The following is a 16,697-nucleotide window of genomic DNA, read 5'->3' as shown; positions in this document are numbered from 1 at the left end:
ATATTGTGGCAAACCTAAAACCAACTCTGCTAAAACTACTTTTGTGAAGATCCCTAAGAATTGGTTTAGATTTTGTATGTGGAATGGACTCTTCTTCCTAGGACATTTTATGCTCCCCCTAGAGGATTGAGGACTTACAACAAAAACATTGTTTTACTTTCTATTTCCCGGCCCTCTGTTTGATTGCTACCATCTGGGCCGTAGCTTTCCCATGGGAATAACTCAGCTTGACCTTGACTGCTAGATATTTTTGGAATGAGTGGCGCAAAAAGAAAGGGATTAAGAACCAGACAAACAACTCTGACAACCGTAACTGCAGCCTCACAAGCACGCAGATCATCTGTGCCCACTTTGCCCTCGGAGGAAAAAGTTACCTCCCTGTCACAGGCAGGGGAGGAAGAAACTGAGGATTTACAACTAGAAGAGATGGCCTCAGGAGGATCTGGTTCTGTATTAGAGAGAATTCTTGAGAAATTGGAGTCTTTGGAGAGGAAAGTTGACCAACAAACTGCGAAAATTGACCTTAATACAGAAACTTTAAACAAATTATCTGGGCAAGTTGCACAGAATGCACAAGCAATCGGACAACTGAAGGAGGCTGCAGGTGAAAATCAGAAACTGGCCGAAGAGACCAGCCAAAGAGTGGGAGAGTTGGAAAAAGAAGTAAGGCCGCTCAGTAAGCAGGTCGGAGAACATCAGACCTATCTCTCTATGTTGGAACTTCGGAACAGGGAGATTAATTTAAGGATAAGATCGATACCAGAAGTGGAAGAAGGTAATCTAGCTGAGTTTCTGACCAAAGAATTCTCCAAGTTCTGGGGTTTAGAGGAGGAAGATTTTAAAATTGTGTCAGCCTTCAGACTTGGAAGACTTACAAAGAGAGAAAGGCCCAGAGACTGTTTGATTACGTTGAGATCAAAGGAGGAAAGGGACAAGATTTTGGGCCTGCACTACGGAAGCTCTTTGAACATTTCGGACAAAAGAATTGAGATTTTTAAGGACATTCCTAAACAGCTGTTGGATCTTAGATCTGAATATTTGGACTTAGTAAAACTGCTGAGAAGCAACTCAATCATCTTTAGGTGGGACTTTCCCCAAGGACTATCTTTTACCTTTAGAGGGAAGAAGATCAAAATTAGAACTTTGGAAGATAGGGATAAGTTTTTGACTGCCTACGGTGAGGACCTTCATAAAGGACTTGAACTACCCTCAGGGTCTGAACCACCACAGGTGCCTGTACCTCAGAACCCTGAAGACTCACAGAACAAAATACCATCCCAAGGAAACTAAACAGATCTATCCAGGATGTCTCTGCAACTTTTAAGTTGGAATATAAATGGCTGCAACAGCCCGGAAAAAAGGAAGAAAATCTTTCACTTATTAAAAAAGGAGCAACTAGACATTACTTGTTTACAAGAAACACATGTGACTAGGCTCCACAGAAAAATATTGGTAAATAAAAGGATAGGCCAAGAATTTATATCTTCGGATTTAGTTAAGAAGAGAGGAGTGGTGATATATGCAAAGGAGAGCCTCTCACCAAAATTTCTATTTAAAGATGAACATGGAAGAATTTTGGCAATTGAAATACAGCACCAAGGAGAGAAAATTTTGATATTAGGAATCTACGCTCCAAATGAAGGGAAATCAGAATTCTACAAGAAGTTGCATGAGATTATGCTGGATTATCTGGACTATGATAACATCATTATGATGGGAGATATGAATGGGATCGTTTCTACAAACATGGATAGGTCACAAAGCCAAAAGGTTACTAAAGAAGGCAGACTACCAAAGACCTTTTTTGAAATGACAGACAACATGGACTGGATTGATATATGGAGGACAAAGAACCCCTTAGGGAAAGAAGGAACATTTTTCTCTGAAGCCCAACTGACTTGGACAAGAATTGACCAAATATGGATTTCTAGAGGTCTGGCTCCTAAGGTGAAGAAAGTGGAAATCTGCCCAAAGACCTGCTCCGATCATAACGCGTTGAAAATGGACATGACATTATTACCAACCGGCTCCTTTAGATGGAAGATGAATGACAACTTGTTTAGAGATCAGGAGATTATCAAGAAGGCCCAAAAAACAATAAAGGACTATTTTGAGATAAATTTGAACACTGCTGTGGAAAAAAGAACAATCTGGGACGCAAGCAAAGCTGTGATGAGAGGGTTCTTGATACAACAGAACGCCATAAAGAAAAGACTACAAAATGAGAAAAAGGACAAGATTTTGGGGAAAATTAAAGAGTTAGAGAAGAAACTAAGAGTAAACCCGAAGTCACAGCCGATTTTGAGAGAAATTAAACTTCATCAGGCACAATATTCCAAACTGATAAATCAGGAAATAGAATGGAAGATTAAATCAATGAAACAAAAAACATTTGAATCGGCTAATAAATGTGGGAAACTGCTGGCTTGGCAGTTGAAGAAGAGACAAAAGCTGAACATAGTAACAAATTTGGAAATAGAAGGAAGGAATATTCAGAACCCGGTGGAAATTAGAAAATGTTTCCAGAAATATTTCAAGAAATTATACACTCAAGGGCCACAAAAGGAGGAAGAGATTGCAAAATTTTTGGAGAAAATGGACTTAAAAAACTATCACAAGAAAATAGATCACTCCTGAATAGTAAAATAACACGATTAGAGATAGAACAGGCCATTCAGAATATGAAGTTGGGCAAGTCTCCAGGGCCAGATGGCTTGACCTCCAAGTACTATAAGACATTAAGTGACTATTTGATTCAACCACTGCTGGAGGTCAGCAATGAAATTATGGAGGGAAAGAAGGCGCCTGAATCGTGGAAGGAAGCTTTCATCACATTGATACCAAAATCAGAAACTGAAAAGACACAACTTAAGAACTACCGCCCCATTTCCCTTTTAAATGTGGATTACAAAATATTTGCTGACGTTTTGGCAGGAAGATTCAAAAGAGTTTTAAATGAGATAATTCATAAAGACCAGGCAGGCTTTCTCCCAGGAAGACATTTATTTGCTAATACAAGGAACATTATTGACATTTTGGAACTCTTGCAAACAAATATTAACACTAAAGCAGTTCTAATTTTTATAGACGCGGAGAAGGCCTTTGATAATATTTCTTGGAAATTTATGAAGGGGAATTTAAAAGAAATGGGAGTGGGGCGGGGTTTTGAAAATGGGATTGACGCGATTTACTCAGAACAAAAGGCAAAACTGATAGTTAACAATGTGGTTACAGAAGAGTTTAAGATTGAAAAAGGGACACGACAAGGCTGCCCGATTTCCCCCTTGCTGTTTATTTCTGTCCTGGAGGTGCTCTTGAACTTGATTAGAGGGGACCGGTTGGTGCAAGGGATTCAGATCGGAGTGAAACAATATAAACTTAAAGCTTTTGCAGATGACCTTGTTTTGACATTGCAAGAGCCAGAATCTAGTACAAAAAGAGTGTTACAATTGATTCAGGACTTTGGTCGGGTAGCGGGCTTTAAACTAAACAAACAGAAAACTAAGGTGTTGGGAAAAAACTTGACAGATGCAGAGTCAGAACGGTTTCAGAGAGAAACAGAACTAACTGTGGTTAAAAAAGTAAAGTACCTAGGGGTAAACATAACAGCAAAAAATCTGAGTCTATTTAAGGATAATTATGAAAAATGTTGGTCTGAAATTAAGAGAGACTTGGACAGTTGGTCAAAATTGAAGCTTTCTTTGTTAGGCCGAATTGCTGCTATTAAGATGAATGTATTGCCTAAGATGTTGTTTTTATTTCAAACATTGCAAATTGTGGATAAGACGGAGTGCTTCAGGAAGTGGCAGAGAGATATTTCTAAATTTGTCTGGCAGGGCAAAAAGCCCAGAATTAAGTTTAAGATATTAACTGATGCGAAAGAAAGAGGGGGCTTTGCCCTGCCAGACTTAAGGTTGTACTACGAAGCCGCAGCTTTCTGCTGGCTAAAAGACTGGCTACTTCTAGAGGACACTGATGTGTTAGATTTAGAAGGTTTTAACAATGCATTTGGCTGGCATGCATACTTATGGTATGACAAAGTTAAGATCAATAAGGCCTTTAAGAACCATATTGTCAGGAAAGCAGTGTTTAATGTCTGGACAAAATACAAAGACCTATTGGAAAATAAAACTCCAAGATGGCTATCACCTCTGGAGGCTAAGGCCCGAAAAAGACCCAATATGGAGGCCAAATGGCCGAAATATTGGGAAATAATAGAGAAAGAGGGTAACAATTGGAAATTGCAGAGTTTGGAAAAAATGAAAGATAAAGTGCGAGACTGGTTACATTACGCTCAGATTCAAGAAATTTTTAAAAAGGATAAAAAGTTAGGATTCCAGGTGGAGAAATCGAAGTTGGAAACAGAATTGTTAGAACCTAAGACTAAAGTACTTTCAAGAATGTATAACTTGCTGTTGAAATGGAATACACAAGATGAAATGGTTAAGTCGGCCATGATAAAGTGGGCACAGGATATTGGGCATAATATTATGTTTGAGGATTGGGAAAGGTTGTGGACCACGGGGATGAACTTCACGGCATGTAATGCTCTGAAGGAAAATGTAATGAAAATGATTTATAGGTGGTACATGACCCCAGTTAAACTAGCCAAAATATGCCATGTGCCAGACAACAAATGCTGGAAATGTAAGGAAAATGAAGGAACATTCTTTCACCTCTGGTGGACTTGTCCCAGGGTGAAGGTCTTCTGGGAAATGATATATAATGAGCTGAAAAAGGTATTTAAGTATACCTTCCTTAAGAAACCAGAGGCCTTCCTCCTGGGCATTGTCGGCCAGATGGTGCCAAAGAAGGACCGAACATTCTTTTTGTACGCAACAGCAGCAGCAAGGATACTTATCGCCAAGAAGTGGAAAACTCAAGATCTACCCACTCTGGAAGAATGGCAGATGCAGCTGATGGACTATATGCAACTGGCCGAGATGACTGGCAGAATTCGAGACCTGGGAGAAGAGAGGGTTGAAGAAGATTGGAGGAAATTTAAGATTTATTTACAAAAATATTGTGATTTGGCGGAAAGTTAAGTAGGATGTTTGATCATAAATAATTGGCCACCACAAAATCGGATCGAAATGGGATGTAAAGTGAGATTAAGAGAAACTAATTTACAGAGGATTATATTTAAATGAGTGGTTATAAAATTTGCAAATTAGATGATAAATTGCCGGGAAAAATTTATGATGATGAAAATGGCAGCGGGAGATGTGAGGAAGTCCAAAGAAGTTATGAAACTTTGTTGAGATAAAAGAAAGGTTGTTTATTTCTGTACTTTATTTTGTAAAAACCCCTAATAAAAATTTATTAAAAAAAAAATATGAACATACATAGAAGTACAAACGCACTAAGAATATTCCTTGCAGTTGGATATATGTTTTTGCCTTTAATTACACTTCCTTTCAGTTGTCTCTGAGGAAGAGCAAAATACTCTCTAAATATGTTACATATATATTAAGTATCTACTTCCTAACAATTCATTTCAGCAGTACCTTTCTGCGGTCAGCATATATGTATGTCAATGCACAAAAACAGTAGCTTTCCCAAGTTTGCTTACAAAATTAGAGCTTTCAGGGACTCCTGTGTTAACAAGCAAGCAAGCTGGGTCCTGTGCTTTTAGAAGCTGGACCTTGACTGTCTTAAGAGTGACAGTAGGTTATGGGAGGAAACACCACTGCTACCCCTCATTCCTCAAGTAAAAGAGCTCAGTGATGAGGGAAATGCATTTTAATTTTCCCACATATATTCCAGGATTAAGCTCCAGCACTGAGAACAGATGCTGGCACAGATAAAACTCTGCAGGAGGCCCATTTTAAACGAAGTTGCATGTCACTACCCACCCTTTTCATATCACATAGAAACCCTAATCTGAGCTTTACCCACCTATATCAGGAGCCTGTGGTAGTCAGAAGGACACATCTGAACAGAAGATGAGCAAGCAAGAAACCTGTTAAACCATTTCCTCTCTGGACCTAATTTCAGCTCAGTCTGCTTTTTTCACCTGCCTTCGATACCCATGCACTGCTTGTTGGTGCCTGCACCACTCTTTCACCATCCCTTCGCAAAGGAAACAGCCTAACGGTTATGTTCAAACTGGCACTCCTTATTTATTTCTCTCCATATATTGCTAAGATGGCTTCTGGTTTGTTTCTGTCCAGCATAGGAAAGATGGGAGAATTGGGTGTGAAATGGGCATTTATGACATGAGCAGCATGTACCAGCATGCTGCCTGCTCATGTTAAACCACAGCTAATGTTTAACCATGGTTTAACAACTGAAAAATAAACTCATGGCTGCTGTATACATAAAAGATTCATTGTAAGATAGTAGGTTACCTCCAGGTTCATCAAGGTAGAAACTCATCTCTTTCTTGTCTTCTCGCTGACCGATATGGTCATAAGTAATTTGTGGAATAGGCAGCACTGTCTCCCCTGGATTCATTATAGGTGTGGAACCATTATCACGCCCAGGTTTTCCTTTCCTTTTGTATCTTCTGCTCTGTAATAAAATCATTTCCATACCAAAAAAAGTATGATACAAAAATTTCAACTTCTACAGGCTTGGAAACCCCGGTGATCAAGAAGTGTATAAATAACTGAAATAAATGGTGTGTGGGCAAGTTGAGACTTGTATACATTTTTAAAGGGTTCATTTGAAACAATCAGCACACTTTTTCATCTGAGACTTCTTAAGAAGTTGGCAACCACAGACCATATTAATGTTCACCTGATATACTATTCTAGCTTTACTGCCCGCCACAGAACCACAGCTTAGCTACCCCACAGGAAGTCAGCCTTCAGATACCTGAAGAAGCATGCACACGAAAGCTCATACCAAGAACTAACTTAGTTGGTCTTTAAGGTGCTACTGGAAGGAATTTTTTTTGTTTTGACTATGGCAGACCAACACGGCTACCTATCTGTAAATAGCGCTCAGTTTGAGATAAGGATTGGCTGTGAGCAAAGTTGGTCTATTTGAGTGGAGCTAGCTAGGCAGAGCAACCCAGCTTTGATTCAATAAGGGGAAGGTTAGGATGGTGCTGTGGTCTAAACCACAGAGCCTAGGACTTGCCAATCAGAAGGTCGGCGGTTCGAATCCCCGTGACGGGGTGAGCTCCCGTTGCTCGGTCCCTGCTTCTGCCAACCTAGCAGTTCGAAAGCACGTCAAAGTGCAAGTAGATAAATAGGTACTGCTCTGGCGGGAAGGTAAATGGTGTTTCCGTGCGCTGCTCTGGTTGGCCAGAAGCAGGTTAGTCATGCTGACCACATGACCCAGAAGCTGTACGCCGGCTTCCTCGGCCAGTAAAGCAAGATGCGCACTGCAACCCCAGAGTCGGCCACGACTGGACCTAATGGTCAGGGGTCCCTTTACCTTTACTAAGAAAGACAATGTAGTACAATTAATGGCTTGGATCCAACTTACTTAATTTTGTGCTCCATTACAGTATTTAAGGTCCATTAAGTGACTTCCTCTTAATAATATTTTCTATGGGGGAAAATGAGATAAAAAGGACACAAAAAGTACTTCTGTTGTCTGACCTTCCACCCACTAAAGATTCTGAAAATGATCTTTCTAAAGCCTTATAATGCTCACCTGTATGGGTAAGCCTGTGAGACTCATGGCTACAAGGGGAGAAAAACTGAGATATTTCCATCAATTTGGTTACATTTTGTTATGTCATGGCATCTGACTTCTAAGATGTGGCATGTGATAAATTTATGGGTTGTAGCTGACCAAGTCACACTCAGTTTATTCCCACTGAAATTAGTGGACAGTTAGTATGAAGGGCTCTACTCGGAGTATAACAAATAAAATATTTTAAAAGCTGTCCTGGAATAAAGAGTCCCTTGCTAACTGAGGAATGACTTCTTTTATAGGAAGGCATACTTAGATTAGAACATGAACAGCTGGACAACGAGGTAAATTACTGTTTAAATATTCTTGGAGTGGGATAAAATGAGGGCTCAGCCACACTTACCTTTGCTAAGCATTTCTAGGCACAGGTCTGTGGTTTAAAGCTCTTTAAACAACAGCCGTTTTTATTTTGCCCCAGCACTTTCCCTGCAAAAACCCACTCTTTACTGCTGAATCAGAGCAAGCAGCAACCTGTGGAAAACCCAAATTGCCATTTGTTCCAACTCAGCATTAAAAAGGAGGTTTTTCTGAGGGAAGTGGCTGGGTAAAAGAAAAAAGTGCTCGGACACAGAGCTTTAATGTGCAGACCTGTGCCCAAAAAGGTAAGTTTGGATGAGTCCTGAATTTTACTTCAACAGGTTCTCCAGTTCTCCTAACACCTGAAATGATTCTATGGAGTTCCCAAACCATGTATTCTGTGTTAAGTTTGTTGGATGGAAAGCAGGTTAGAAATGTAACTAATAAACCAAGGTGCTCCTTCTGACCTGTTTTCTGAGATTTGGGCTAGATGGTGCTGCTGTTTTCTTTGCGTTTTGAGCTGCGGTGACATAGATCTTCCATGTAGCTGTGGAATTGTATGACTTCTCTGCTGCATAACACCTCCACAGAGTCTGCAGGACATAAAAAAAACTCTTGCTAATACTGTATTTAAAGACGGAAAGTACATAACCTCTATGTAATTAAGTAGTGTTACTTGTCCTGCATGAACAATGCAAAAGATTTCTACCACAAGTATTGTGGAAAAAAAATAGTTCAAATGCAGTTCTCCCTTGCCACCCATTTTGCTTTTATAGAGGTATGATTGATTGATTGATTGATTGATTGATTGAATTTCAATCTCAGGGGGTCACAGGGTGGTTCACAGAATAAAATCAAGATATAAAACCACAAAATACCTAATAAAAATAAAAACAGCAACCCAATAACCCCCCCCCCCCAAAAAAAAACACATTTTGAAAGGGCATAGGATGTAAATTGTATCAACCAAAGGCTTGGTTTAAAAGGAACATTTTTGCCTGGCACGTAAAGGTGTATAATGAAGGTCCTGGGCAAACCTCCCTAAGGAGAGCATTCCACAGATAGGGAGCCACTGCAGAGAAGGCCATCCTCCAAACCTCTCAAGAAGGGGGCACACGAAGGAGGGCCTCAGAAGATGATCTTAGGGTTTGGGTAGGTTCATTTAGAAAGAGATGGTCCTTCAGTTATTGTGGTCCTGAACAGTTTAAGGCTTTATAGGTCAAAACCAGCATTTTGAATTGGGCCTGGAAACTACTTAGTAGCCAGTGCAATCAGACCAGGATTGGTGTAATATGCTCAAACCGTCTTGCTCTGGTGAGCAACCTGGCCGCTGAATTCTGCACTAGCTGAAGTTTCCGAACCGTCTTCAGAGGCAGCCCTACGTAGAACTCATTGCAGTAATCTAACCCAGAGGTTACCAGAGCATAGACAACAGTAGCTAGGCTATCCCTGTCCAGATAGGGGCGTAACTGGGCCACCAGCTGAAGCTGATGGAAGGCGCTCTGGGCCATTGAGCCCACCTGAGCCTCGAACGATGGCAAAGGATCCAGGAGTACCCCCAAGCTACGAACCTGCTCCTTCAGGGGAAGTGTAACCCCATCAAGAGCAGGCAGCCTCCCAGCCATCTGGTCTAGGGTGCCTCAGTCTTATCTGGATTGAGCTTCAGTCTGTTGGCTCTCATCCAGTCCATTACCGAGGCAGGACACTGGTCCAGCACTTCCACTGCCTCACCTGCAGATGTAAAGGAGAAATAGAGCTGGGTGCCATCAGCATACTGCCTGACAACGTACTCCGAACCTCCGGCTAACCCCACCCAGCAGTTTCATGTAAACAACATGGGCGATAGGATTGAGCCCTGCGGTTTCCACAGGGCTGAATAGCATTCCCCAAGTAATAGAACCACCACAAAGCGGTGCCACCCACCCCTAGTACGGAGAGTCACTCCAGAAGAATACCATGGCCGATGGTATCAAAGGCCGCTGAGAAGTCGAGAACAATTAACAGGGACATGTTTCCCTTGTGTGTCTCTCGACAGAGGGACCAAAGCTGTTTCTGTTCCCAAACCAGGCCTAAACCCCAATTGAAAAGGTTCCACAAAATCAGTTTCTTCCAAAAGCACCTGGATCTGGTCTGTGACCACTCGCTCCAGAACCTTGCCCAGGAAAGGGAGATTAGCAACTGGCCAGTAGTTAGTTAGGTTTTCTTGATTCAGTAATGACAAAAATATCCAATTGTGGAATTTTTTTTATTTTTACTTTTGACAAGAATACTACAAGGAAAGTAGTATTTACTTGGAACAGTGCCAAATTGGTGTGCATCACAGGACACATGTAGTCTGCTCTGCCATTGGTTAGTGAGGTTTTTTACTCTAGCCCCATGGTTCCCACAGGGGGGAAATTTGATTTTTAAGGAGGGCAATTCAAGAATGAGTTATTAACAGTGAATGGCCTTTTAGGCTTACTCCACATGAATAGGAGTTCACTTTTTGAATAATAAGAATTATATGTCACGGGGGGAGGCACCAGGATTTTAGAGGTTGGGAACCACTGCTCTAGCCTACAGGTTCAGGGAGCAGGCCATTCTGCTGGTGAATGTTCTGTTCTGTATTATGCCATGAACATCACGAAGTTGAAGACTGCATTAATATTTAACAAAGTAGAGGTTTATTTTAAAGTAATAGCTAGAATGTTAAGAAATCAGTCCAATACACTCTGTAATGGTTCTAGGGGTTGCTCGTGCGTAAGCTGGTGCAAACACCTGGCTGGGTTGCCTGAGTGAACCTTCTCTGTCCGGACAGCCACTCACCCGTGGCTGCCTCAATCGCTGGCAGAATCCGTCAGTGGGCGTTTCTTAAACTTCTTTCAGCAAAGAAGCTCTTTGACGCCTAGTCTCCTCCTACTCTCTCTGCGTGAAAGCCTTCTGTGCAAGGAGGGCGTAGGCAGCGGAGGACCCCTATTCTCCCCGCTGGTCCCCAGCAAGGAGTCATGGGACCTCCTTGCCACTTCCCCCATCTGCCCCCCTTCTCCACTGGTGCTAACCTGATTCTCTTCCCCAGAAGATGGGCTGCCTCTCCCAATCCCGGGACGCTCTCTGGAATCTCTCTGGATTTTGCTCTCTCCCTCCGGCACTGATGGCAGTTCCCTGACACACTCTTAGGCCAAAATCACACATTGCATTTTATAGCATTTCAATTATCAAAAAAAATTCTTCTTCTAATGTCCATTACCACCATGCACAAGTTTTGCTTTTCCAGCTCAGAAGCTGGAATATTAAACATCCACATGAAACACTTCTATTCACAGTGGCACAACTAACACAAGAAGGTTAAAATGCAAGTGTAAATCCACCTTCCCACATGGTCATCAGTCAATTTAAAAACCTGACATAAGAGACCTTGAACTTCATTTCTTTCCCACCTGGCAGACCAACAGTTGGAGGGGCTCAAAAGTGCTTGAAGTTGGCCATGTGACATGAACATCATTCATGTTTGCAAGTGAAAGTTTTTAAGACAGGATGCTGCAGCCATCTGCTCTATTCCGAGATGGAAGTCAACATGAGGGCCAGTTCTTAAATTCTAACCTGCATTTCTCTCAAAATTTTGAATTCAAGATTACCTGCAATTCTATGTTACTGTTATTTGTGTGCAAGGCTTTCTACCATTGTACAGGAGTGGGTGTGCGCATCAGCAGTGCATTGCAATGCAGAAAAAGAATCTTGTACTTTCATGTACAACAACATGCTGTTTGCTTCCCTCCCTCCCAATGTTTTATCAATGCATACATGCGCATCACTGAGGAAAGGTGCGCATGAACTCAAGGAACTGAAAGCTGAGGCAAACTGTACATGTTCCAAATCAATAATTCATAATGGAAATTTTCCTAGTTAAACTGGAATTCAGGAGGAGAGAAATGCAGGTGCGGAGATAACCACACAATCAAGAAATGGATGGCACAGAGAAGGGCAGGAAGTGTTCTGTTGTTTCTGAAAATGTGACACACACACTGCCTCCTCCTTCGCAGCCTGGAGGTGGCCCAGGGAGTAACAAAAGGCCAGAGATGGTGACACATGGGTGCACGGAGGCAGCCCCCTTCCCAGCTGCCCAGAGCTCCCTACCCTGAGGCAACTCCTGAGTGGGAAGTCCTTGGCTCAAGGCTGGGCTGAAAGTTCTCCAGTGACATATTTGGCGCAACATTTGGAGAGAATGGACAGGTTATATTGGATCTGGAAGTAACTGACCTTGACACACATACACCATGGCCTGTTTCATGTCAGCAAAAGAGCGCCTTCCGGTTGCTGCCAGATTTCCCCAGGATTCCTCTATACACAACTTTACTTCACTATATAGTATCACTCCAAGGGTGTTCTGGGAATCAAATGATGGCTGCTTTCACTGCCACCAGGACGCGGGTGGCACTGTGGTCTAAACCACAGAGCCTAGGGCTTGCCGATCAGTAGGTCGGTGGTTCGAATCCCAGCGACGGGGTGAGCTCCCGTTGCTTGATCCCAGCTCCTGCCAACCTAGCAGTTCGAAAGCACGTCAAAGGTGCAAGTAGATAAATAGGTACCACTCTGGCGGGAAGGTAAACGGAGTTTCTGTGCGCTGCTCTGGTTTGCCAGTCATGCTGCCCACATGACCCAGAAGCTGTCTGTGGACAAACGCCGGCTCCCTCGGCACGTAGAGCGAGATGAACACGCAACCCCAGAGTCGTCCGTGACTGGACCTAACGGTCAGGAGTCCCTTTACCTTTTACCACTGCCACCACCACTATCTAGGATAAATTTGGCCCTTTCAAGTTCACTGAAATGCCCCACACATGCACTGCAAATAGTGGAACATTACAGTTCAGACTCCAAAATCCTAAGTTAATACCAAGACACTGTAGCAGAGTATTGCTCTTTGTAATCTCTTTTGTTGGGATGGTGAGAAGTTACAAACGTCAGTTCACTTTCTCCTATTTCTTCATCAAGTATTTACCTGAATTAGAGATGCTGCTGCAGGTATTTGCCTGTTGAAATGTTTTTGACGTTGTTTCTGTTGTACCTTAAGTGCAAAGCCGGAACCCAGGATGCCCTGAAAGTCAAAAAGCAGTTATTTGTTGAAGAAAACTGCATTTAATGCTTACATGTAAAAGTAAGGTATGGAATCTGCAGTAAGCCACAGGGGCGTAGTGGGGGAGGGGGGGGGACGGCTGCCCAGGTGATGGCTTCGAGCACATTTTTCCAGGGGGGGGGAATGCACAGTTAGCTCCTTGCCCTGCCCTGCCAGCCCCAAGCCACTTTGCAAGGCTACGATGATCCGAGGTCTGCGTTGGCCAGCCGGGCTCCCCCCCTGCACAGTGGGAGGGGGTTGCTCCAGCAATGGCACGGCCTGGGCTGGTGCAGCAGGCTCTTTTTACCCTCTGCATGCCCAGGTGCGCACCCACCCCAGGTGCTAACAAGCATGCTATGCTGCAGGTAAGCAGTACATTGTACACATCAACCACTTTCTTAAGACTTCAGCAATGTTTACAAACTGACTTAATAATTATTTAAGGTGTGCACTCACCGCTGGAAGAGCAAAGAAAGAGATGGCAAACACAGAGAAGCAAGACGCAATTGTCTTGCCAATCCATGTCTGTGGCACTTTATCACCATAGCCAATAGTAGTGACTGTTACCTGTACAGTAGATGAAAAATAGTTTACAAAAAGGCTGTAATGACAATAGTCTGAAAGCTGGTTCACATTTGTATAGATTTAAAATTGAAGTACTGTGCATTTCTGTCAGATGTAGCTCATTCTTCTCCAGGCACAAGCTCTGGGGAAGCCAATTGTGCTGGTCTGCCATAGGAGGCAGCAGTGCAGAGTGCAGCCAGCCAGGGCAGCAGCTCCAATAAATGACTCCTCTCCCTGGGGCAGTTTTGCAGCATTAAATAAATATTCAAGGGATTCCACAATCTCCCAAAACATAAGCACTTATTTGGATTGCTTTCACCTGAAGCATGGTGGGCGGGACACACCCACCAGGATTAAAATCACTGGGAGGTCTGCTTGTGACATGCATTGGGAGGGGAACCCAATTTTAACATGGGTTTGTAGCTCCTCACATTTGTCAGCTTATTTCTAGGTTTCTCTGTCTTGATGTTTTGGTCACACACTGTGAATGTGCTTAGGATTGCTCTTGTTGAGTCAAGTGACCAGTAGGATGCAGCAGAGTGATAACTTCAGGGGGGTGTATATATGTGTGTTTATATATGAGCTCCTTCCTGCTGGCATGTTTGACTACTATACTTCAAATCTGATGCTGTTTTGACACTCTGTCATGGTCTTCTGCTTTGTTCTGAGCCAGCTTGAAAGGATTTGTTTGCAGAAGTAAGGGATATAAACGACTATAATAAATAATAAGGAGGTGCAATGGCCATAATGCTCATTCACATTCCTCTTGTGCATGACTCAGATAAAAAAGAATGAGAATGTGAGATTAGGTTCCGGAAAAATGTGGTCTAGCATTTTTTTTCCAGTGGTCGACCTCCATATGCTCCTGACCGGGAAGAGATGAAAAGAAGCAAAAGAAGGGACTTATCACCACAACCAGTAGCAACAACTTCCCTGTTAATTATGCTGTGAATGAAAAAAGTACTTTCTTCTGCTCCTCTGAATCCATTCCCAAGCAATTTAATTGGCTGGTGATGGTTTTGCCTTACACCAAGTATACCATTAACTTCACAGGTTCGATTCATGCTTGTATAGCAAGATTTAATTTTATTTTATTTTATATGAAATGTTCAGATTTAAGTACTTCGCAAAGTAATTTTGGCCTTGCTTCTCTTCTACAACCTACAACACAGAGTCTTTTTGTACTATTTACTCTTAACACTAATTTCAATCAAATTCCTGATTCTGAATATTTCCCTGAAAGGGTGATCTTGCAGCACGGGATATGACGCAAGAGATGCACTTACCACACCCCACCAGAGAGCATCAGCATAACTGGAAAACCCTGTTTGTCCCTCCTCATCCACTGCATCCTTCTCAGCGAGATAGACGAAGTACGATGAGAAGATCAATCCCAAGAATCCAATATACAGCGTAGTTATTAGTTCCTAACAGGAACAAAAGTGGATTACTGATTGGAAGCTCTCTTTGTACAAATGCTGATTTTGGTTTAAAAAATTACTCATAACCATTTCATATTTTTAATAAAACATATCCAGTGATGCTGGTCTGCTTTATGACCTGTGGCAGTCATGTCTCACCTTTGAGTTGATAGGCTAGCTTTTATACATATTCAAACAAAATGTTGAAGAGTATGCGTTTCTGGTAAACATAGACTAGAATAAATCTTATTTTGAAAAGCAAAAACAAACCCCACTGTGAGCTGGCTACCCAGAGCCTGGGCCATATCCAAGAGTATGCTTAAAGTCTAGCCAGTGAAGCACTCAAAAGTGATTCAAGTGAGCAGCTGAATGTACTGTTACCGTTTGTCAATACAGCTGAGGGTCCAACATGGATCCCTAGAGGACTAACTGCAGTCATTTTTAGGTACCAAAGCCCTGGGCAGGCAGGCAGCATTGGAAACACCTGCTGCCCCAGCTGGGGCGGCTCTATAAAGCCAGCCTACCCGAGGGGCGGGGCTGCCCCCAAAGCAGACGACACCAAAGGGGGTGAAACGAGGTTGTGGGCCAGCCCCTTTATGCTAAAATTATGGTTTTAATTGGGATGGGGTTTTAACTTGGGTGGGTGTTGTTTATTTGGGGTGGGGTTGTTTTAAATTGTTCTTAAGTGTTGCATGTTAATTTGTATTTTTTTAAAAAAAATAATAAGGCTGATTAATATTCTACAGCCTTTTAAATGTGTTTGTGGAGGTTATTCGCACTCACGCAAGAGGAGCCCATCGCATCAAGAGGATGCTGTGTTGCCTTCCTCCAGTTCCAGAGTTGCCAGTTCAGGAGCCCTAATGGAACCCAAGTCTCTGTTGGAGTTAATGACTGCTAACGCAGGAAGGGCCTCTCTCATGGAAGGCTCTGAGATAGAGCTGCCTGTCCTGTTCAAGGCTCGGTCTGAGAATGGCAGCTGCTCTGCTGTTGTGCAGTATCCAGCCCAAAGCCTGTACAGAGCTGTCTCAGGCACTAGGGAAGCCTTGCCTCGCCTTGCCTCTGCACTGCTGAGGCCAGGGATTAAAAAAAAAGAACACACTTATAGATTGCCCCAAACCCTACATTTCCAGGTGAGTTCATTTTCACCATACCTGATGTTAGAATAAGAGTTTTACAGGTGTAAAAAGAGCCTGTTAAACATATTCAATAACCTTTCCATACTCAATACCTGACGATGTATGAATACAACAGATCCCAAGAGCCTCCAAGTGCCACCCTGTCGGTCTACATGAAGCATGCGAAGTATCTGCAAAAAACGGATTCCCCTGTGGAAAAAATGGCAGAATGCAGTGAGAGCCCCTTAGAAGGCCTATCTGTGGAAATGTGAGTATATTTTCTTCTGAATACTACAATGAAATTTGAAAACTCATTAGTACTAACAGTACTCAGTCAAATAAATAATTTATCAGTTAGACCAGTCAAAGAAGTTGTTGAGCTTTTCTTAGGGGAGCTCACCCCTTAAATAGCTTATCTTTTTCGCCCACAGCCTCTGTTGCGCACCAAAGAGTTCTGCTGAGTTCCGGATAAAAAAAGTCCTGAGCCAGACAAAACCAACTACAGTGGCACCTCTGGATGTGAATGGGATCCGTTCCAGCGCCCCGTTGGCATCAGGAGCA

The 16,697-nt window shown here is 42.6% G+C and overlaps 1 protein-coding gene across 8 annotated transcripts in view; it reads right to left on the bottom strand.

Moving 5' to 3' along the window:
• LOC310844583 (potassium voltage-gated channel subfamily KQT member 1-like) overlaps window positions 1–16,697 on the bottom strand; it is a 405,294-nt gene that overhangs the window by 328,879 nt on the left and 59,718 nt on the right. For all 8 annotated transcript variants that reach the window (XM_083738755.1, XM_083738754.1, XM_083738756.1 and 5 more), the window contains 6 exons: window positions 16,250–16,346; window positions 14,887–15,027; window positions 13,493–13,603; window positions 12,923–13,018; window positions 8,415–8,540; window positions 6,351–6,513 (listed from right to left, as the gene is read on the bottom strand). In XM_083738755.1, the coding sequence (XP_083594881.1) occupies window positions 6,351–6,513; window positions 8,415–8,540; window positions 12,923–13,018; window positions 13,493–13,603; window positions 14,887–15,027; window positions 16,250–16,346 (734 nt within the window). The remainder of the gene's footprint in view (window positions 1–6,350; window positions 6,514–8,414; window positions 8,541–12,922; window positions 13,019–13,492; window positions 13,604–14,886; window positions 15,028–16,249; window positions 16,347–16,697) is intronic.

This window comes from Podarcis gaigeae (assembly GCF_964106915.1).
Source record: "Podarcis gaigeae genome assembly, chromosome: 5".
Taxonomy (NCBI): Eukaryota; Metazoa; Chordata; class Lepidosauria; order Squamata; family Lacertidae; genus Podarcis; species Podarcis gaigeae.
Note: the sequence above shows the minus strand (reverse complement) of the source record. Positions and strands in the feature narration are given on the sequence as shown.